This window comes from Dermacentor silvarum, chromosome 8, assembly GCF_013339745.2.
Source record: "Dermacentor silvarum isolate Dsil-2018 chromosome 8, BIME_Dsil_1.4, whole genome shotgun sequence".
Classification (NCBI taxonomy): Eukaryota; Metazoa; Arthropoda; class Arachnida; order Ixodida; family Ixodidae; genus Dermacentor; species Dermacentor silvarum.
In genome coordinates, this window is record NC_051161.1 from 2,682,319 (window position 1) to 2,706,493 (window position 24,175).

General features: G+C 47.7%; 1 protein-coding gene across 3 annotated transcripts in view; it reads right to left on the reverse strand.

Annotated features, from left to right (window-relative positions):
* LOC119460522 (E3 ubiquitin-protein ligase SHPRH) overlaps window positions 1-24,175 on the reverse strand; it is a 245,675-nt gene that overhangs the window by 157,814 nt on the left and 63,686 nt on the right. For all 3 annotated transcript variants that reach the window (XM_037721440.2, XM_037721439.2, XM_049655121.1), the window contains exons 9-10: window positions 12,358-12,521; window positions 272-445 (exon numbers count right to left, since the gene is read on the reverse strand). In XM_037721440.2, coding sequence (XP_037577368.1) covers window positions 272-445; window positions 12,358-12,521 — 338 coding nt within the window. The remainder of the gene's footprint in view (window positions 1-271; window positions 446-12,357; window positions 12,522-24,175) is intronic.

Sequence of the window (24,175 nt, forward strand, 5' to 3'; positions counted from 1 at the left end):
ATGCCTCAGGGTGGCGCAAAAGGTGCATACACCTTGCTGTGTCATCAGGGCAATCCTTGTCCCAAGTTTACTGAGACATTGTCCTTGAGCCACTCAACATTTCTAAAACACTGAGAGGCCCTTTGTTTGCACATGTCCAAGCTATCAGTGCAGAGACAATGGACACAGAATGCATTTTCGACCTTCATCTTGTCTTGCATGTCATACACAAGCCTGATGACTGGCCCCACCACACCTGCGAGTCCAGAAGCCCCAAGTTCCTTCAACTCACCAGTCCGACAGAGTGCCTGTCCAGCTGTTCAATCCTGATGCTATGGTCAGGAAATTTACAAAGTTGTTCCCTGAAGAGTGAGGCACATCGATCAGCTTGTCGTTCGTAGAAAACTTCTTCAACGGGAGAGAAGTTGAGAGTGTGAAAGATGCTTTCCTGTGGTGGAACGCCAATCTGAAAAAGGTCACAAATCGTTATGCTTCACACCTTACCCGTTACAACACACCATAACATGGCTTAATGTAGGCTCAATGCACAAATGACAGGGTTAAAAATTTGCCTCCAAGCTAGGAGCTCAAACATGAGGACAGCAGCATTTTAATGTTAGTTTTTGAATTGACCATTACTAGCTTTTCTAAAATTAAAGTGGCACTTTTTTTTTTTTTTTACACAGTACAGTGTTATACATTACAGTCGGAGGTTCCAAAGTTCAAGAACTGTCAGGAAGATCTCCTAATTCAATGCGTGTTGCAATAAAGTCATAAAAGAACAGCAAGTAGAACCAAACTTATGTTTAGTATGCAAATCGCATGTTTCCAAAACTACATTAAACAGGCAACAAACACAAATAAAAGATCACAGAAGTTATGATAAAATGTGTGCTAAGATTAATAAATTGTTACCGTAGGTATAGCACATGTTACAGGCAATTCTTCAAGAACACTAAACGCGAAAACCAAAAGCGCCAAATGAGTTCAACATACCATATTTTTGCGCATATAACCCGCACCAATAGTTAAAAAAATTGACCAGTAAAGTCAGGGTGTGGGTTGTATGCAAATTATACCTTGAGGTGTGACATCATGGCAGTTCGGCATGAGTTGCCGTGAAGCCACACCTCTAGGCAAGGTTCTCCTGCATTCAAAGTTTCGTTATATCCAAGGGAACCCTGCCCTCTCTCCACTCCAGAATGTTGAAGCTCCATTCTCACCTCCTTATGGGTCACCATTTCTCGTTTCGTAATTAGCTATTCGAATAGTGCACACGGTGCCGGCAAACTAGTACTTCACCCGTTCTCACGGCACTCCCTCGGTACATGCGAATCGCTTTGCGATAAGCTCGAGAGCCAAATCTACGCTGAGATTTTCGGCTCGGTCGCCGCTGCCCATGCGAGGGCTGCTCCGTCTGCACTGCCATCCTCTGACGTGTAAATGCTAGCTGCAAAGTGATCTGATTCAAGTCGCATGTCACGCAATGGATTTGTCCGCGATCCCGTCCATTGTGTAATCTAGCTTTATCAGCATCGTCAAAGAGAGACAGAGGGGCGGGGGGTACCAAATCGCTGACCGAAGATATGACTTGGATGTGTCATCCATCTGCAAATGGAGACTGTGAATACAAAAATTTGAGCGTTGTATGCATTTATTTCTATAGGTTATACGCGGAGATTTTTTTTTTTCTTTCTGAGTTGTTGTAATTGGGGTGTGCGGATTATACATGGTGATGGGTTATATCTGGAAAAATATGGTATTTATGAAGAAGCAATAAAGGTCATGTTAGCTTAGCAAGTAAATATTTCTTGGAATGTATGCATAAATAAGTGACCTGATGAGGATGATTGTACCTCATACGATACTGAATTCCATACAGAAAGGCAAGAGAATGATGCCATAAATTTGCCCTAGTTAGATTTAGCACTGGGGAGAAGCAGATTGCCGCATTCATAAAGTACTACAGAATTCACGTCGCACATACGATCAGATTACAGAAGCTTCGGTGAAAACAGACAATGCATAGAACCATCGATAACATTCGAGTAAGTTCCAATCATGCAGGCGCATCTTGCGCTGAGCGATAACATTAAGTTATCACGAGAGCGTAAGTGCTCTTAGAAACCAAGCAGCACTGCCCTTGCTTGTTGGCAGCTTGTGGCTCTCATGAAGTTTCTTTTTATGCTATATGATGACAATATTGTGACGCAGCAGTTATCACAATGTTTATTACGCGTCGGAGATGCGCTAAACCGACCACACCCAAAGCACAGACAACACTCAAGAGAAAGCCCCACAAGCGATGATGAAGAAGTACCCCATGTGAACCCCACGTGATGATGATCATGTACAGATGACAAAGAATAGCTTAATAAAATGCCCACACCAATTTCCCCACGTGCAAGAATGGCCATCCTGGCCGCCATTCAAAGGGACGGAGAACGCCTCGTGAAAGGCTTCATACGGGAAACGTGAACAACCTCAGCAGCGCGGCAGCAGTGGTCATTTGGAACAATAACAGGTGCCACGCGATAGTTAACCGGAGAGGTCTGCTCCAAGACTTTGTAGGGGCTGATGAAGCGAAGCTGAAACCTGTCACACAAGCCAGGAGTACGAACTGGTGTCCAGAGCAGGACTTCCTCATCAGGGCGGAAGCACACGACACGATGAGAGGCGTCGTAATGCTCCTTGCGGTCCTGTTGATGTGCTTCGGTATTGATGCGGGCGAGCTGGCGGCAATGCAGTATGCGGGACACATATTCTTCACAGGAGGATGGACATCAAGTGACAGTTGGCGCGAAGAAAGAGACGTCAAAACAGGAAGAGGGCGAACGACCATAGACAAGGTAGAATGGCGAGTAACCGGTCGTGCGTTGAACGGCGGTATTATACGAAAAAGTCACAAATGGCAAAATTACGTCCCAGTTTCTGTGATTTGGTTCAATGTACATGGCTATCATGTCTGACAGCATGCTGATGATCCTGTTCAGCGAAGGTTAGGCCTGGCGCCGTCGAGTTCGCGCACCTGCTACCGGCGGACCGGTACTGAAAAGTAAGCAAGTTATAAGGAAGGAAACTGCTTTTATAGTCCAATTCTAGCCTTAGCTATTTGAAATAAACTACCCTTCGCTTCGATCGCCGCGTACACAATAAGCTGCAAGCGGGGACACAGCGCTAGCTGTGCCCAACGCCTGTGCCAACATCTGTACGTCACCGTTCCCGTAGGCTGCCGGTCGTATTCGAAACGTAGATGGGTGGGTTTTTACGTGTTGGCATGCTGACACATTCCTAATTCCTGAGATGTACTCTTTATCTCTGCGTCAAACCCGAAACAAGAGACGGTACATTCGGTACAGCAGCATAAACAGCCGCTTCGCTCAGTTATATACCAACGGTGTCAGCGATGGCATCCGCGTTTTTGCAGGAGAACAACACGGCATGAGCGCTTATGCGAGCACAGTTTGCTCTAATAATGCTTTATGACACGCACAAGCTAACTATCGCGAAGTTAAAGAAAAGCGAGAATCAGTAATAAATTAACAGCCCAATATTTGTAACTGGATCACAGCCGCCATTGTTTGTGGCTCAGCCGCTTATACTGACTCGTCTCACAATGGAACAACGCGGCTCATATGATCAGATCTGTGTTTTATTCTACGTTTTGACATTCTTTCATATCAGCGCCTTTTCATATATGCACCTTTCCCCCATTTTTTGACGCTAACAACGATCTGTGGCTGTATATGCCGATGTAAACAAGTGCATCGCTTTGCTAAATCCGACGCGGAAGGCTGCGCACTCGAAAACATCTTATTTATAAGAAATGTCTAAAGAATGCGTAAAAAGAATTACAAAAAAAGCGAGGTGCAAGTGCAGGAGTTGGAGTTGCAGGAGCAGGAGTTGGAGGTGCAAGTGCTGGAACGGTGGGGTGACTTGGGAGAAAGAGGTCGAAGGCGCTTCCTCTTTTTGGCTTCGGATCGGCGACCAACATGCACGAACGCTTTGCGCGTGCGCTGGCCCGCTTCACGGGACCGTCTCGCGAGGCTAAGAGCAGGAGACCGATATGGACAAACACGGATCGTTCAAACGCGTGACCGTTCGCGTGACCGTACACGTGAACGACTAGGCGATGGTGTCATAGCATGGGGCGAACATATTCGCTCGCTATCCGGTCGCGGTGAGTCGGATTTGCCTGATTTTCCGCGCGCCCATGTGAATGTTCTATTGGTAGTAATTCGGCTAGCATGTATTAGTGTATGAAAGGTGCAATAAATGCCCTTTTGATTGTTTGCACTACTGTGTTGCCGTTCCTTTGTCCCAAGTGCACGTGTGAGACCCCACAACTTGCAAGAGTAAAATGAAACTTTTTTGTTTACTTTTCAGAAAGAAAGTGCATCTGATGCAACAGCCAGAAATGTGCTTTCAACATAATGTTTCCCTTTGTGTGACGAGGGGTCAAAAATAACCCACTTTTTGGGTCCTAGTTTAGAGCTTCTACGCCAGCACGGGGACTTCATTAAGCCAGTTTTTACGGCCCTGCCACCTCACGGATAAAAAGGGAATGTGCTGTGATAGTTTTTTTTTGTGAGTTGCTAGTCATGACATTAGTAATACAGGCGGTCGAAAAAACGTTCCCCGAAAGATCAAGCGTGGTTTTTCTTGCTCGTAAGGAGCCAACCGATAGGATCACCGGAAATGCCCGGTAAGTTTCTCCGTTTTCCGTTTTTGAAAGTAAGGTTAGTAGATTATGTATCAACAATTTGAGCGCGACCTAACGAACAGAGCAACTAAAATCTTTTATTGCATAAATCAATGACGAATTGGCCGTCGATTCCACTAGGTCTAACGAAAAAAAAAGCTGCGTGTAATGTGATGTTCGATGTGCACGTGCTGTTTGAATGTAGTTCAGTTTCTAAATTACAGTGGCAAGGTGTTTCACAAAAGATTCGTGGAGCTTATTTTAGTCCTTGTGTGTTGTTTTCTTGTGTGCGTGCCGCTAAAAGAAGCCTTCGAGCTTCTTTCAGTCTGCACGTGCTGCTTTGGTGCAAGCGCATTGCTTGCGCGCATTGTTTGAATATAGCACAATTTATAACTGCAGTGCCAATGAGTGTGAGAAGCCGTTGAGCTTCTTTTAGTCAACAAACGTGATGTGCTTGTGCGCATGTAGCTAAAGGAAACTGTGGAGCTCCTTTTACTCTGCATGCGTTGTTTGAATGTAGGTAAATTTCTAAACTGCAGCGCCAAGGAGTCTCACACAAGAAGAAGCCATAGAGCTTCTATTTAGTCTGCCCGATGAGCTGGGCGCAAGTGAAGAAAATGGCAATTCTTCATCGAGCGATGAAGATCCTCATCTAGCGACGACTGATGAAGTTGAGGAAGAAGTTGACGCTCCCTCAACCAGCAAGCCTAAAAAAAGGAAGACATACCAGAGAAAAAGACCCAAAAAAGAAGCAATGCATCTCGTTCGAAAATGCAGCTATTCGCGAGGAAGATGAAATCGAGGACGAGCAGTCGGCTTGGACTAGTACTATGCCCTCGAACATTGTGACGGAGCCAAAGACATGGCATCCCTGCTACTCAACAAAATGTTATGCAAAACCAAGCAATGCTTTCAAGCTCTATTTTGACTCTGATGTACTTCAGCTAATTGTTAGCGCAACAAACTGCCTTGCCCATCAAAAAAAACAGGCGTGATTGGCACAGCCTAGACAAGAGGGAGTTTGAGTTGGAATCCTCCTCCTCCTGAGTGTGAACCCAATGCACCATTCGTATTTATATTGGAGCAGCGATAGCTTCTTCAACAATGCTGAAATATCCCGTGTGATGACCCTAAAAAGGTTTCAGGACATATTAAACTGTCTACACTTGAGCGACACCAGCAAACAGAAGAAAGGTGAAGAAGGCTATGACAGGCTTTCGAGAGTGAGGCCATTGATTGACGCACTGAACCAGAGGTTTGTAGCAGAGTACGTGCCATCTGCTCATCAAGCAATCGATGAAAGTATGGTCCTGTTCAAGGGCCGCTCTTCGCTAAAACAGTACATGCCACTCAAGCCCATAGAAAATGTGCTATGTGGCCACGATAGCCGCAGTAGTAGCAGATGGTACGAGGCGGATGCCACTGCGGATAGCTGGGTTGGGTAGGTGCACTGGTAGTGATGGAAGCCAAGTGGGCCGGCGTTGGTTTTGGAGGCATCAGTGGAACGATGACAGGAGAAACTGCGGCCACTTGTGCGTACGTTGGTGGGGCCCTAGGGGTTAGAGGGTCCGTGTACGCTGCACCAGCCATGGACGCCAATTCCTCCTAGACAACATCTCGCAGATTGGTATCCGAGGCGTGAGGAGGCATAGGCCCTGTGGCGACGCCAAGATTCTGTAGTTCTTCTCTAATTATTGTGCGGATCATTGCTCGTAACGAGCGGTCATCAGCGGTAGTGTTTGCAGGGGTGTCTGGCTAAAGCCCCTATATTTACAAAAGTAGCGCCATTCTTAGATCTTGCCGCCACCGCGATCACCCCGGCGCTTCCTCCTCGCCCTCTCTTAGCGGCCTCCTGTCGCCTCAGCCTCCTCCGCTCCCCCATTGGCCAATCCGTGTCACGTGGAAGTTCGCGTCGCGCTTTTGTATATTTTTTTCTTTCCAGCGCGCTCCAACTGCCATTCTCGGGCCTGTGCGACGAAAGTGCTGTACGCACAAACGGATCAAACGTGTTAGGGACAAGAACTTCGTTGTGATGGCATGCTGCTGCGCCTTAAGTTGCCGCAACCGACAAGGCGAGGGCAAAAGGCTTTTTTTGTTTACCATTCGGCGTGCGCAAACGCTTGCTGCACACTTGATATTTGTGCCGTCTCGCATCGTCGCGTTGCTACTTCCAAAACGGCATTATTAAGACCAGTTACTGACTAAGGAAGCAAAATCGCGCCTCAAAAACGTCTCCGCAGGGCGCGATCGAAGTTTTCCTCGGATTTCCTCTGGTAGCGCGTTAGCTGTTGTCTGCCACGGCAGGCCCGACGCAGGCGGCGCCACTGTCGATATCGCGCCTCGATCGCGCTGGTCGCGCCGAGCGCGATAGTGGAACGGAGGAGGAGGGAAGTGGATGGCGCTACTTTTATAAATATAGGGGCTTTATGTCTGGCTGCAACCGTACTGATTCGAGTTCGTCAAGGTGCTGGCAAGTAGTGACGATATCAGCGACGGTAGCGGGGTTCTTGATGACTAACGTATTGAAAGCGATAGCTCTGATGCCTTTGAGGATGTGGCGAACCCTGTCTGATTCGGTCATGGCTGTGTTCACGTGTCGACAAAGAGCAAGCACATCCTCGATGTACGACGTATAAGATTGCCCGAGTTGTTGTTTATGAGTGTCAATGTCTTTTTCGCGAGGGTTGAACGAACCGCCGGTGTGCTGAAGATTTGGCAGAGCTGCTGTTTGAAAGTGCCCCAGTCCGTGAAATCGACTTCATGGTTGAAAAACCAAGTCTTCGCTACTACTGTGAGATAAAAGGCGACGTGACATAGCTTGTGTGGATCGTCCCAACGATTAGCCGAACTCACTCCGTCGTAGTCGTCCAGCCAATCCTCGACATCTTCACCACAAAGTCCAGCAAACAGATGGGGATCACGCTGGTGCCCACTGACAATCCAATACGAAGAGGCTGGGGTAGAGGCCGAGATGGTTGATGTAGAAGTGCCTGTTGGCTCGTCCTGCGACATGCTGGCAGACAGCTGGCACAATCGGCAACCTGATCGAAGCTCCAGGAGGTTGAGCGGGGAGTCAGAGGTCGGAGGACCGAAGAGCACACTCCACCACTTGTAACGCAGCAGTTATCGCGACGTTTATTATGCATCGGAGATGCAGTAAACCGACCACACCCAAAGCACAGATCACACTTGAGAGAAAGCCCCACAAGCGATGATGAGGAAGAATCCCATGTGAACCCCACGTGATGATCACGTACAGATGACAAAGAATAGCTTAATAAAATGCCCATAATGTTAATATAAATAAGCGAGATTATGTGCAGCCACCACATCGACACTCCATCAGAACCTGTCATCATAAACACATCAGGCAGTATATCACACACTGCAACACATTCAAGTGTTCATTTTTTCCATGGGCAATCGAAATGTGGAATGCGTTGACAAAGGAAATTGTTGAATCAGATGCTCTGGATGCCTTTGTCACAAAATTGGAGCTTTATTTCAGTTGTGCATGAGAGTATTTGAGCGCGCAGTTCACAATATAATGCTTTGGATGAATGCTTAGACAATGGTGCACGTGTACGCTACTTCATGATCTGAGATGTAAATATTGCAATGTGCTGAAGAGTGATATTTTATTGAACCCCCATAACTACAATAATGTCATATGAGTAATATAGTAATTGTTGCGAGCACCTATTCTTATTCCTTCTTGATTCACGGGTAACAAAGAAAATTTCATGTTGTGTTGAAAGTCAGTGTTGTTGTATGGCAGTTTTGTTTTTCTCATTTTCTTCCTTTTTTTTTTCCTGTTATTCCCATGCCCACATACATTTTTACCACACACTTCCTGCTTGGGCCTGTGCAAAGGCTCACAATATCGTTTAAAAAAAAAAGTTGTTAGTGGGTCAGATGCAGTCCTCATGAAAAGGATAAATAAGTCCACACGTTAATATCATCCAAGTATCTGAAGATATGCTTGATGATACCCGCTAGAATGGGTGAGAGCTTGTCATTCACCGGCTTCACTCTAGAAGGGTGAATAACATTTAAACCTGATCCTGTACACTTAGCGAAGCAATCATTGAAAATACTTCAGATTCAGATGTTGGATACAAGTAAAAAGAGTGTGCAAAGCATGCTAAACAGAGCCCAGTGTGTGATTGTTAAGTGTTTCCTGTGGAAGAAAAGTGCTCAATGAAATCATTCGCAGTATCACTGGCTTCTGTAAAACAGTTCGTCCCACTAATTTTGATAACAGTGCATGCTCATGCCTCTTGTTTAAGAATTCAATAATTAGCCGCCAGTTACACTAAGTGTTGTTTCCATTCATTAACATATGATTTTGGTAGTCATTTAGCACATTTCAAAACTGCTGAAAGTTCATTGGAATATTTCTTCAATCGTGTTTTAAGAGTTGTATTAAATGGTTGAGGTCTATGCTTTGTGTGAAAACAATTCTTCTTTTCGACAGACCGCGATGGCATCATTCCCCCATTTTCTAGAATGTTCCTCCACTCAAGACTCCACCTCGACTCGAGAAAGTGGATGACAGCACCGCCCCTCAACAGCAGTGGTCCACTGCGCTTCATTGACAACTTGAAGCACTTCCTCCACTCAACTGAGGCGAACACAGCGCCGCCCTCTGGCTGGAAAAGATGGTACTCTTCTCAAGAATTGATGTCAAACGTCAATGAAGAGCAGTGATCACTTCTGTCGAGGGGAAGTGCTGCCATCCATTTTCTCTAGTCTAGGTGGAATGTTAAGTGGAGGAACTTTCTACCCCGTATTCTCAAACGATACTCCACTTGAAGCTCTTCCTCCGCTCAACGGAGTTGAACACAGCGCCGCCCTTCAGTTAAAAAAAGATGGTACTCTATGGTAAATGGTAAATAAATTTAACATTCCTGCACAGCAAGTATAGCGATCTTTGCGATCCTCTCCCAAGCAGCGCATCTCTGGACCACCCATTCCAGATTTTCTCTGCTGGTCACATCATGGAAATGTTGAAATTTATTTCAACGGGTACCTTAGTAAAAAAAAATGCCATGGCCTTCGTCATGATTCTCCTAAACGACTGGTATTGGCACAGCCAATGATTACTATGCAACAACATAGAACACTTTTCAACCACAATAAAACATCGTTAATATGTAGTTGGCAGGGCACGTGGATCAGGTACACACTAAGCGATGAGCTAATTAACCAACTATGGCAGATGAGTGCCTATAGACCTACCAGCCAAAAAAACGTCTCCACTGTCACTCAAACACACACAGACAGACAAGTTTTACTGGGGTGCAGGCAGCAAGAAATCTACGATTTTCACTTGCCGCCGTGGCAGCCTTGCAGTGACGACAGGATCCTCAAACTCAGCAAGGCCATGAGCCAGTTTCTCCATCAGGCCCCACTTCTCTGCGAAAGCCCTCTGAAGGTCAACGCACTAGCCATGTCAGATACGGAAGGGTCATCATTCCCGTCGTCATCCATGGCGACGACTTGGAAGCGCTAGAAGCTACGGGAGCAGGAAACACGTCATGGCTACCATGTTTTGACGTCACTATCGGTGGCGACTGCAGTCCGGGAATGGTCCGTGCGCCGTAATTTCACTATCTATGGTCTGTGTGTGCAACATTCTGCCGATTCCACATTTGTACGGGCTGAAAAATGAAGTAAACTACGCACTAAGTGTTTGGCATGCATTAACTACTATGGCTTAAGCGATCAGCCAGTACATTCAGGACAAATACAAACAATAGGCCGTGGGTTTCAATCGGCTAAGATGTACGACCTTTAATGTGATTACCATTCTTTGGGAATTTGACTCAGTTGCGGTATGTCTGTTTGCCTTCAGCTAACCTTTTTCACACCAATTGGGTAGTCCATAGCCTATTGTGTAGAGCATGGGGCTGCTGTGCCAAGAACCAGGTTAGAAACACCAGGTATGTGCCATTCTTCAATTAACCTCTTTGATGGCCCCTTGGTTCACTGGGTATGTTGCACTCTTCAATGACAAAAATATCTTTTAAAAGTTTGCCGCTGCCCGGCGGAATCGAACCCATGTCATATTTATTCAGACAACCTTGTCTAAATAGATACTAGTCACAAAAGTGCCAAGTGAGGACTTAGCGGGGACGCAGCATGTGCAGTGGGAAGTGCAGGTGAGAAACCCGACTGCATACATACCTCATACATGACGTGTTTTGATGGTCTCAATACAGTGGTGTCGCTACATTGCTTCAATGCTCATTGCATTAATACAGCTCTCTTTTCTACGGTCACAATCATGTGGACCCCTGCCCAATCCAAAGCAACGACACTGCCCATGCCCTGGCCCCCGCTCTCACCAATCGGGCCATGGAGGAGAAGCACTCTCCCACCCCGGAGTGTAACCTACCAGGAAATCACGCAATATTACGGACTAGGTAGGAGGACTTTCCCTTCTACCCGACCCAATTTGTCCAAACGGCAGGAAAACACATGACAAAGGCTTCAAACTAACACCATTCCTACACAATACTCCCCGGAGTGTACGTTCTGTGGTAAATCAGGCACACTGTGCCACATCCTATGGGAGTGTAATCAGAAGCCCGACCTAGCCCCCATCCCCAACCCTTGCTGTGAGCAGTGGGAGAGTGTGCTGTTCAGCACACGCCTCTTTGAACAGACCGCCTTAGTCGAGTGATAAGCCTGCGCCAGGACCACCAATTTGGAATAGAAAGCCATCCCACAATTCGTTTGCTTTATTTTGCACAATAAGGTCTTTCTCTCTCTCTCGACATACATTGTGAATTGGGTTCTGCCAGAACTTTTTTTGAAGTTTGATTCAAGTTATGTGAAACAGCCAGTGCAATGCTATACAATCACTGACATGCAAAGGATGACACGCAGTGGTACAATCAAGGCACTAGTGTTCTTTTCAGCTGCCTCTCCCACACACCCCTACACTCACAAATACAAAGCATAATGCAGATACTGCGAGAATTGACTGGCAGGCTAGTTGACTCATGATCACAGAAACCCAGTGCTAAAAGACAGGGCGGTATAGGAAAGAGCACACAGCGCAGTGTCTGTGCACTCCTTCCTATACCGTATTCTACCGCTGGTTTTCAGTGAATGCCAAATGGCCACCCACCACTGCAGCTGTCAAGGACAATCCCAGAGTCAGTGCAATACTGGTTTGACCCATGGCAACTTTCATTGCTTAATAACAATGCTTAATAATGTTTTATGGTGCTGTTGATACACATAAACAGTTTTGAGATTATTCGGAATGCATTTTTACTGTTTGTGTATCTAGTGCAGGAACAGCCTCTCCTTTGCAGGCAGTCGTGTGCATGCATTTGTGTGCCTGAAACTCACCTTATCTACACCATGGGCTATCATTACACTTTTGTAAAACCCTTAGTTCTTGTTACTTAGCTAGATTTTTCTGCTACAAATAAGACAATCAATATAAGGACTCAGTCTAACTCAGTTCTTTGCTCACATGCAGCAGAATAGATTAACTTATGCAGAATTCATGCATTACAAAGCATGTGAACAAGCGCACAATTCTGGCAAACAGTAAATGGCCTTTAGACGTGACATGTCGAGCACAGCCCCTAAATACTTTCAGCAGCTCAGACATGTTGCACTTGAGCGGTAAGAATCAGTGAGAAGAGGAGACATGCCTGTTCCAGGACATTCCTCTTCATGGTCCTCTTGAAGCATCTTGAAAGCACAGTGACAAGAGGCTCAGTGTCCCCATGGCAGTATGGCAGCAAAAGGCATTCGTTCCACCATAACTTGACATTGTACGGTTCCTCACCAAGAAATAGGAGCAGACCATACATGTCTATGGAGGGGAGAAAAAAGTTGAAGCATCAATTTAAAGACTGTCCATCCTTGCACAGACTTGTTTCAATGTTGTCCTTCTTAAAGATCCATTCTTTTTATCTCCAGATAATGTGCTGCCGGCGATGTTGAAATTCGAATAATATACATACTTTGATGTGACTTTTGATTGCCCACTTTATTTAGCCTCAGGATTATCCGACACTATATTTTAGTTTAAAAAATCAAATGTAACGTTGTGGGGATTGAGGGAGGCGCCGGCGCCATTGCACGGGCTTCACCTGTTCTGCCGTCCCTCGCCAACCCCGCCTACTGCCAACCGGTTCTAGCGGTGGCGCTCCACACGCAGTGGTTTGCGGTGAGAGTGGGGCGCTGACGTCACTACGCAGCCGCGTCGGCGGTGAGTGACTGAGCGTGGCTCTCTGATCTCCGGGACTGGCGCAAGGTACGTACATGCTTTCCTCTCGTCCGCCGACACCTTTGTGACTAGGACTGGAGCTCGCGCACGGTGCCTCTGCCTGTGCGGGGAGCGCGTACTTTGTGCTGATCCTTTTCCCGACGCTAAGCCGACGAGCGGTGCCTAGCGCTTGCGCGAGGTCGTACCACGCCGAGCCGCACTTGCCGAAAGCCTAAGCCGAAGGAGATTGCCCGAGCTCTCGCGAGTTGACCCATTGGTTATCGCCAGATCAAGTAGCATAGCCGCTGGGACTTTTCCTAGCGGCGTGTCCCAGTGAGCCCGTGCTCTCACAGCGACGTGCTATAGGCGCCTGTTATTGTATTTTCGCCCTGGTGCGGGACCCCTTTGGTTCCTCGCCACCCGGGCATTTGTGCAGTGCTGGTGCCGACGGAGTCAATAAACGGTTTCCGTCAACTCAGGGCTTTACTGTGTTTTTGCGTGCGTCGCTCGGTAACCCCTTGCGGCCTCTGAGTTCGCGCGCGAGCGGTGCTAGGGGCGACGGCTGACGCGGCCCTGTGGCTCGCTAAGCTTGAACACGCACCCGCTGCTGATCCGACAGTCTACTTGAGACGACGGACAAGAGCCCGGCGCGCGTACTCGCGCGGCTCTCCAAAACCACTCGGCCAGTGCCAGGGACAGCTTTCGGCGCCGGAGCCGCAACAATTCTACTCGAGGCGGAAGACGAAGCCAGCAAGAGCCTGGCCGCAAGTGCGTTCAAGTTTCGAGACTTCAGTCCCTCGTCTGTCCGTAAATCCTCTTTCGACGTGCGGCGCCTTCCCAAAGCGCACAAGTCCGTTAACCGCGGAACGCGTCCGACGTAGCAAAGCCGCGTTTCCTCTCGTACTTCGCAGCAGCGCCGCCTTTCCCTCGGCGGCGGGCGAATAGCCTGCCAACGTCGTCGCATTCAACCGCGATCTCGACATCTCGCGCGTCACGAGCAGGAGCCGACCGGCAGCCTCCGGCCCTGTCGGGCTCGGTGGCACTTGCCGCGGAGGACGGGAGGGCGTTATGGGCCACGGTTCCTATTGTACTTGGCAGGCGGTGGTTGGTCTCCTGTGAGATACGAAAAACCCACAACGTTAATGTAACGACACGTTCCAATGTTTGAAGTGTAACTGGAATGCGTTCTTTTTTCATTAAACGAACTTGCAACGGGAACTCATGTCAAGATTGGCAAGAAACGAGGAACGAGCTTTCATTACTGTTTTAGAGGAACGTGTACAACACTGGTTGCTACCTTGGTTAGTGACGCCGCTACCGGCTGCACTCACCCTCTACATTCCAGCATCATTTCGTCGGAGCGTCCTTGATCTTTTACATTCTTTGTCACACCCTGGAATCCTTGTGACTCAGCACCTTATCACACGACGATACCTTTGGCACCGCATGAACAATGCCGTCCGCCGCTGGACACACGCTTGCCTCAAGTGCCAGCAAGCCAAAGTTTTCCCTTACTCCCTTTGATACCTTCAGGACTCCTAATTCGCTCTTCAGTCACGTGCACCTTGACCAAGTCGGCTCACTGCCTTCATCTAAAAACAGCAGATATATATATGTTCACATGAATCGACTGGGTCACACAATGGCCTGAAGCCCTACCATTCAGCGACATTACAGCAGAGTCAGTCGCCCGCGAACTCATCACATTGTGGATAAGCCGCTACGGAGTTCCCCTGACGATTACCCTCGATCGTGGTCGTTAGTCTGACTTTGTGCCCTTTCGTACTTTATTCCAGCTGCTTGGTGTAAGCCACATGAAGATGACCGCGTACCACTCGATCTCTAATGGCCTGGTTGAGCGATTCCACCAACAACTCAAAACAACATTGATGGCTTCCCAGCCACTGCCTGTCACTCATTCTACTCGCTCTCCATAGTGCAATACGGACTGAGACTTCCTGCTGTGCAGCGGAGCTCGTGCTCAGCACGACCTGAGGCTTCCTGGCCTGTTCTTCAATACTTCGCCAGCTCCATCACTCGACGTTGAGAACTACGCTAGTCGCCTCAGAATTGCCATGAATGCCATCTCACTATTACGTTATCCCTATTACGGATTGGAACAATTTACATAAATCACTACTTGCCAGTTATGATTCCATTGACCATCTGAATTATCGACATCATTGCTTTCTTGTGAACTGATTACCCAAGTTAATTACTACGTTATTGTTCCTTTACTTCGCTTAAACTTTATTGGTGGTTCATTTTTATATATATTCTTCACTTTATTTGTTTTGGGAATTCCTTCACATGAGCAAGTGCTTCTTTTTCGTGCTTTTTTCTCGCAGCTGAAGGACTGGGTTGGTATTTTGTGCACTGTTAATTTACGTCTGCTAATGTTATTATGCTTAATTATTATTTATATGCCATTCCTGCTTGGGCCACACGAAGGCCTGCAGTATTGTATAAATAAATAAATAAATAAATAAATAAATAAATAAATAAATAAATAAATAAAATAAAGATGTCTCCTGTTGAGATCCGTCAACACTCACGGCAAACCTTCCTCAGTCGTGCTCTTGGCGCCTGTGCGGACATCTTCATGCACAATGAGGTCCGACCACCCCTACAGCCACCTTATGACAGCCCATTTAAGGTCATCAAGTACTGCCCCAAGCACTATGTCCTCATCCTCAATGGACGCGAAGACAGTGTCTCCATGGACAGGCCTAAGCTGGCCTTCCTCCATATTGTGTGGGGATGCGCGACTCTCACGCGTCTCCTGTAATCCAGCTTCACCGCGTGGCTAAGCGCCGGCGGCGGTCGTGGTGGTTGCAGCGCATTGCGAGAGATGGCCCGAGCGTCGCGATGCTAACGCCACCGAACGGCGCGGTGATTTGGGAGAAAGAGGTCGAAGGCGCTTCCTCTTTTTGGCTTCGGATCGGCGACCAACATGCACGAACGCTTTGCGCGTGCGCTGGCCCGCTTCACGGGACCGTCTCGCGAGGCTAAGAGCAGGAGACCGGTATGGACGAACACGGATCGTTCGAACGCGTGACCGTTCGCGTGACCGTACACGTGAACGACTAGGCAATGGTGTCATAGCATGGGGCAAACATATTCGCTCGCTATCCGGTCGCGGTGAGTCGGACTTGCTTGATTTGTCGCGCGCCCATGTGAATGTTCTATTGGTAGTAATTCGGCTAGCATTTATTAGTGTATGAAAGGTGCAATAAACGCCCTTTTGATTGTTTGCACTACTGTGTTGTCGTTCCTTTGTCCCAAGAGCACGTGTGAGACCCCACATCTGGCGCCCAACGTGGGGCCTCTTGGGACATCGGACGATAATTTTGAGTTTTGCTCGGTTCGAGACAACCTTTGTTTGAACCGAAGCATATGCCTAGCGTGGATTTTGATCGCTAGCGTCGGCGGCATGCTTTCTTGAGCAAGGCGACAGTTGCTGTAGCGTGTTTGAACTTTTCAACATGCTAAGCCTTTTTGCGAGTCTTTTGAAGTACACTCGTCGGTACGAGAGCCACATGGTCTGCATCCTGGGAGAGCGAGGCCTAGCGCCCGCGGAGCATTGCCAAGCCTGAAGCGAGTGAGTACGGAAGCCTCGAGGGTGGTCCGAATTTCTCATGTAAATAGCTTCTTCTTTCTCTTTGACTTTGGAAGTCGCGGCTCAGGGAGCCGGGTGGCCGCGGGCCACGGGTGCCGCTACGGGCTCACTGGTATTGCGGCCTGGCACTGGGCGCTCCGACACAGTCTGGGACGGTGGACCACCTCACAGAGCTAACGTCTCCTCGCGGCTGCCTGTTGTGCCCATTTTGGGTGATTTTTTTTTAGATGCCGGTTGTTGTCAAAGTAGCGACGCATTAGGCCTAAGGCTTTACAAAGCCGCCTGTCGTACGTTGAGGGACACAACCTGGTGGACCGTGGTGTTAAGGTGTCGCATATTGTTTCCCTCATTAGTTTGCCTTGCACGAATTGAAATTACTCGTTCGACTCAAGAAACTAAGCTTTGTTCACGTGAACTTAGCATCTGAAATGCCGCCCGAAATTTTGCTCGCCGAATTGAACATCGTACCGCGTGGGCGATGCGCATACAGAATTCCTCTCCCTTGCAATACTTTAGTGTTTGTCGAGTGCATTGAGTGTACTCAGCGTGAGCGGAGTCACCCCTGGTTTTCTGTCACCTGCACATCGTCAGCGCTGCTAGCCCGGACTACAATCGAGCTACCCCAGGTGATGGACATGCCTGTGGCCAGTTCGGTGCAGCAGCTTCGGCGGCCGCCTATGTCCGGCTCGCAACCCTCAGCGGCTGGGAAAAGAGCCGGCAGTCACCAATGGCTACTGCGGCTCTCGCCAGCAGAGTGCATCGGCGCGAGCGACGCTTACTCGTGCCAACTCCTGCACCGCCGTTTACAGAGTCCTGGGCTGGAGTTGTGCCGTCGAATCTGCAGAGGTGGTGCTTTGACCAATGAACACCAGCGGTGAACCCCAGAGACAATGTCGGCTCGCATGTTGTGGATAATGTGTGGACATTTCCTCGGCGTGGCCACTGTCGCATGTACTAACTTTTGCTCACGACGTGTGCGTTAACAGACCGTGTGACATGTTTTGCCGGAGTATGTGTAGTGATTTAAGTTTGGGGGGATGTGGGGATGCGCGACTCTCACGCGTCTCCTGTAATCCGGCTTCACCGTGTGGCTAAGCGCCGGCGGCGGCCGTGGTGGTTGCGGTGCATTGCGAGAGATGGAGCGAGCGTCGTGATGCTAACGCCACCGAACGGAGGGGTGACTTGGGAGAAAAAGATCGAAGGCACTCTTTTTGGCTTGGGATCGGCGACCAACACGCACAAACGCTTTGTGCGTGCACCGGCCCGCTTCGCGGGACCGTCTCGCGAGGCTAAGAGCAGGAGACTGGTATGGACGAACACGGATCGTTCGAACGCGTGACCGTTCGAGTGACCGTACACGTGAACGACTAGGCGATGGTGTCATAGCATGGGGCGAACATATTCGCTCGCTATCCGGTCGCGGCGAGTCGGACTTGCCTGATTTGCCGCGCGCCCATGTGAATGTTCTATTGGTAGTAATTCGGCTAGCATGTATTAGTGTATGAAAGGTGCAATAAATGCCCTTTTGATTGTTTGCACTACTGTGTTGCCGTTCCTTTGTCCCAAGTGCACGTGTGAGACCCCACAACTTGCAAGAGTAAAATGAAACTTTTTTGTTTACTTTTCAGAAAGAAAGTGCATCTGATGCAACAGCCAGAAATGTGCTTTCAACATAATGTTTCCCTTTGTGTGACGAGGGGTCAAAAATAACCCACTTTTTGGGTCCTAGTTTAGAGCTTCTACGCCAGCACGGGGACTTCATTAAGCCAGTTTTTACGGCCCTGCCACCTCACGGATAAAAAGAGAATGTGCTGTGATAGTTTTTTTTTGTGAGTTGCTAGTCATGACATTAGTAATACAGGCGGTCGAAAAAACGTTCCCCGAAAGATCAAGCGTGGTTTTTCTTGCTCGTAAGGAGCCAACCGATAGGATCGCCGGAAATGCCCGGTAAGTTTCTCCGTTTTCCGTTTTTGAAAGTAAGGTTAGTAGATTATGTATCAACAATTTGAGCGCGACCTAACGAACAGAGCAACTAAAATCTTTTATTGCATAAATCAATGACGAATTGGCCGTCGATTCCACTAGGTCTAACGAAAAAAAAAGCTGCGTGTAATGTGATGTTCGATGTGCACGTGCTGTTTGAATGTAGTTCAGTTTCTAAATTACAGTGGCAAGGTGTTTCACAAAAGATTCGTGGCGCTTATTTTAGTCCTTGTGTGTTGTTTTCTTGTGTGCGTGCCGCTAAAAGAAGCCTTCGAGCTTCTTTCAGTCTGCACGTGCTGCTTTGGTGCAAGCGCATTGCTTGCGCGCATTGTTTGAATATAGCACAATTTATAACTGCAGTGCCAATGAGTGTGAGAAGCCGTTGAGCTTCTTTTAGTCAACAAACGTGATGTGCTTGTGCGCATGTAGCTAAAGGAAACTGTGGAGCTCCTTTTACTCTGCATGCGTTGTTTGAATGTAGGTAAATTTCTAAACTGCAGCGCCAAGGAGTCTCACACAAGAAGAAGCCATAGAGCTTCTATTTAGTCCGCCCGATGAGCTGGGCGCAAGTGAAGAAAATGGCAATTCTTCATCGAGCGATGAAGATCCTCATCTAGCGACGACTGACGAAGTTGAGGAAGAAGTTGACGCTCCCTCAACCAGCAAGCCTAAAAAAAGGAAGACATACCAGAGAAAAAGACCCAAAAAAGAAGCAATGCATCTCGTTCGAAAATGCAGCTATTCGCGAGGAAGATGAAATCGAGGACGAGCAGTCGGCTTGGACTAGTACTATGCCCTCGAACATTGTGACGGAGCCAAAGACATGGCATCCCTGCTACTCAACAAAATGTTATGCAAAACCAAGCAATGCTTTCAAGCTCTATTTTGACTCTGATGTACTTCAGCTAATTGTTAGCGAAACAAACTGCCTTGCCCATAAAAAAAAACAGGCGTGATTGGCACAGCCTAGACAAGAGGGAGTTTGAGTTGGAATCCTCCTCCTCGTGAGTGTGAACCCAATGCACCATTTGTATTTATATTGGAGCAGCGATAGCTTCTTCAACAATGCTGAAATATCCCGTGTGATGACCCTAAAAGAGTTTCAGGACATATTAAACTGTCTACACTTGAGCGACACCAGCAAACAGAAGAAAGGTGAAGAAGGCTATGACAGGCTTTCGAGAGTGAGGCCATTGATTGACGCACTGAACCAGAGGTTTGCTGCAGAGTACGTGCCATCTGCTCACCAAGCAATCGATGAAAGTATGGTCCTGTTCAAGGGCCGCTCTTCGCTAAAACAGTACATGCCACTCAAGCCCATAAAAAGGAGCTACTATAAGATTTGGTGCCGGGCTGACTCAGCGAATGGTTACTTGACTCAATTTCAAGTACTATATGAAGGCAAAGACTCAAAATGCCCCCCTGATGTCACGCTCGGAGAGCACGTCGTCCTTTCACTTTCGCAGGATGTAATGCCAGGAACGCGGCTGTATTTTGACAACTTCTTTTCAACCAAAAAGCTACTAGAAAAGCTTGCAGAACGTGACATATTGGCTGTAGGAATGGTGAGGACCAACCGAAAAAAATCTCCTGGTGGAAATCAAGTGCAACAACAAGCTGCAAAAAGCGCAGCATATTTCGAGATCAAACGGTTTGGTCACTGCTTATCAATGGCGGGAAAGCAGAAATGTGAATGTAATTTCTAACTTCCACGACCCTGAGCTGTAACTGTATAGTCTCAAGGAAACTCACAAATGGATCCACAGTCGGAATGAGCTGTGCCAAAGCTATCAGTGACTACAATCAATGGATGGGAGCAGTTGCCAAATTTGAACAGGATCGCACCAGCTACCAATCTAACCACAGTTCAAAATTGGGATGGCTCCAGCTGTTTTACTTTATGCTAGGCGTGGCGGTGGACAATGCTTATCTGCAGTTTTCCCTTCACCATGAGACCAGATATTTATGGTTCTTGATTGCTCCTAGGCCGCCAGCTCATCAATGGCAATACCTACAAGAGAGAAAGAAGTTTAATGATACGAAAAGCAGAGAGGTCGGCCTGAGAGGTCGGCCTTTCACGACCGACACACTGCGCCATCGGACGTGAAAGAGGAGAAACTATATTTTTGTTTTCTAAGCAGTTTGCTTTTTTGACGCCAGACGGTGACTTTCAAAGGCGCTCCGAAGTTTTGCGATCATCAAAGCAGAACGCAAGAATGCTCGGCTCCGGAAACAGCGCGCATGCTTCAGGATATCGCAGATATCGCGATTCCGCTGCCTCTGTGGCTTATCTTATTGATACATCGAATAGCAGCGATTCAGAGGACACTGACTTTTCATCGGACTTTCACTCTGAAAGCGACAATGACGCAAACCAGCCCAGAACATCGGCAGCCCCAGCCTAGCACGCCCAACTGTAGTGCTTGCAGTTAAATTTTTGTAGCAAAAACCTGTTGAATGAAAAATTTTGATTTTTTTCGGAGATAGTGTTTTAGATGGTAACACATTTTGTATATCTAAAAATTTTCATAACATTTTTTCCTTAGTAGATACCAAGCGTGTCTTTACAAACTTTGTTCAATTTCATTGCCCAATCTTGATTTCAACATTTAATATCTTTTTTATGACATATATCTCGTTAATAAAACTTTTATGCGTGAAAAGTGCATTCATTTTGCTTTCTGTTTATGTATTATATCAAACATTGAGTGGACTAGTTCAGAAAAAAACATCTGCCGTAACATACAAAAAACACCTATTTTCCCCATGGTAGGGAAAGGGTTAATGCTCTCTTTAAAACACGTCTGCATAATTTAGATCAAGATCTCAACGCGAAATTGCCTCGTCTCACAAAGGGTTAATTAAATACTCTTTCAAGGCACCAGGCTTCAAAATTGTGCAAATGAACTACAAAGAGAGTGACCACAGAGTTTATGCAATATTCTGTAGATTGAACTGCCGAGACACAAGGTGGCATGACAAGGTGTAATGGTGCCAACTAGGCATAGTTAATAAAAAGCAAGGTTCTTTGGAACAGGTTGTAAGTGACAGTGTTGGAACCTTGTCAAAGCACACCCAGTGTTACGATCAGCCAGCGGGGGTGGCGACCTTCGGGCCGCTTCTGATTTCATGCGACGAATTGCTTCGTGAAGCTGAAAATACATCCTACAGGAAAGACCAGCGGCGACACCATGGTGAGACACTTTTCAACGAATATGAGGTTGCTGGATGTCACCTGGCTGCCCACCACGATGCTGGACTCAAGCGACTCTTGGAAAAGGGTATTGACGCTGGGACCAAGAAACTCTTGGAAAAGGGCATTCTACGATGCTTCTTAATGGCCGCAGCTAGCCGCCAAAACCGTTTGACAGACTTGCTAGCCGTCAAGGCCGTTCGACAGATGAACCCGTGAAAGGCTGGGCCATCACGGGAACCAAGATGTGCCAGATCGATTCAAGCCGCCTGTCTACGAGCGTGAGCAGTGTGCACCCGAGGGTACTTGGCGGAATGTGTTCAGGAAGCAAAAGCGCCCGAGTGACTATGCACAACCTCACCCTCAGGGCGGAGCCTTCGGCAACTTTGGACGCTCCGGGTGGAGGAAGAGGTGACCTGCAGATTTTCCTGGCCTAGGGGCCAAAGTGCATTTAAGCGGACCTTTTTCGGCTCATCTGGAGTGCTCTCCCAGAAAGATGTAGTAGTTCCATCATGTAATGTACTGCGCTCCGTGCTACGATCAGTACGTGTATCCCTTGTTTTGTAAATAAGTTTGCCTTTCCTATGTAAATAAACTCCCCGTTTCGTTTCCCTTACCTCTTGCCCTCGTACTCATCACAAACGAAGCAACCCTCGCCAAGTCTGCTTGGACGACGGAGTGGGTCCACTAAGCCCAACATTACAGACTAGCTTCAGTTGTAAAACTCGGCAGCGTTGCACGGAACCGCCACCCGCCCGCGCCTTCATGGCGCTGCCGTCGCACCCAGCTTCACTTCCCCACTAGCTGGCTACACGAACTGGCCGAACGAAACACGCGGTGCAGCGTTGGTGTATTCTGTAGTTGATTGTTGACGGCGGATTTCAGGAAGCTTGTCATCCATGAAACTAGCCTTCGCCGCGTTTGTTAAGGATATTAGCAGGCAATGCCGGCGTGCTGCGTTCCTGACTGCAACAAGCGGCTATCGAATAATGTTGACAGTTTGGCACGCCACTTCTTGTGTGCTCCCAGCAATGCGACACTTCACTCGGCTTTGAACAGAGCGATTCCTCATGCTGACCGGGAACTCTCTGCGAAATCCATGGTTTGTGATTTACATTTTCATGAGCAGGACATCTTAAAGTGTTTGTGCATATTATCAATGGACAGGCGGTTGAGGTGCCACGAGACAAGTGGACACTTGCCGAGGGTGCGGTGCCGAAAGTTTTCCCTAACCTTCCCTCGTATCTGTCGAACCAACCGGAGAAAAAAAAATATGCAAACGAAGAGAGATCTTTGGTGACCTATTCTGGGCCATCTTAGAAGAGCTGTCAGAGAATACGCTGAGTCGTGTTGGGTGCCCCTTGCGCTTTCAGGAACTGAGTGCACACATCATTAACTTTTTTAACAGCGGAGTTGTTTAAGCTTTTTGCTTCCCCGCGTAGTGTTTGCAAAAACTTGCCTATCGATGACGTCACTGCACACAGCTGCGCCTCGCATCACCTTGCAATAGCCAATCAATAGCTAATCGATAATCGATCAATAAACAATAAATTCTGGAAAATGCTGGGGATGACTTGGTAGCGCTTAGCCTAGCCCAAATACATGGCCAATACCTTGCGATAGCCACTTGTGCAAGCTACGCTAATTTTTATTTAGTCATGCGCATGCATACACGCATACCTTGCAGGAACCGTGCATAAAAATGCATTCTTAGGCAAGGTTGCTGGAGCAGCGGCAGGGATCCAGTCTTGAACTAAAGGCAGCGAGGAAACGTGCCAAGCTGCTGTACGCGGAGTCGGTTTCCACGTAGGCCCAAATCATTTGCCTAGATTATGCCCCTTCTGACAGTTTAAGTCCTAGCTATATATAGGGGCATACAGTTGTTTTTTACTTCGTTTTCTTTAATAAAGCATTCATTGGTTTACAAGAAAGTTGTGCTGTTATGTTTGTGGGTAACAAATTTGGTCTCGCTAGCTGGCGTACAACTGCCCCAAACAAAAGTGTTAAGCAAGTAAAAGCAGCGAGAAAACGTGCCAAGCTGCTGTATGAGAAAAGTAAACTGCGTGAAAGGTTTAGGCGGCAGGAAGAAACACACGGCACTTAAAAACGCAGCTTCTGCGCTTCATTTCTTTCTATCGTGCAGTTTACCCTTCTTCCAGTATGAACCAACTAGCCCGATATATCTTATTGTTGTAGGGGGATACCGCTTTCGCATGGTATCACTAATTCGGACTATAGGGAGAACGCCAGCAAGCGTGAAACACACGCAAGCTGCCCGTCCGCACAAGCTCAAGGCTGCGGCGAGGCGTCTGCAGTGAAGCGCGATGGAATGGCGCCGCCATCTGGCAGCTGCCCAAGGAGTGGCGACAGCGGTGGTAAGCGCACGGGCGGAGAGTTTTACAACTGAAGTTAGTCTAGTAAAGTTGACTAAGCCTCTGTATGATGCCCCGGTAGCGAAGGCCA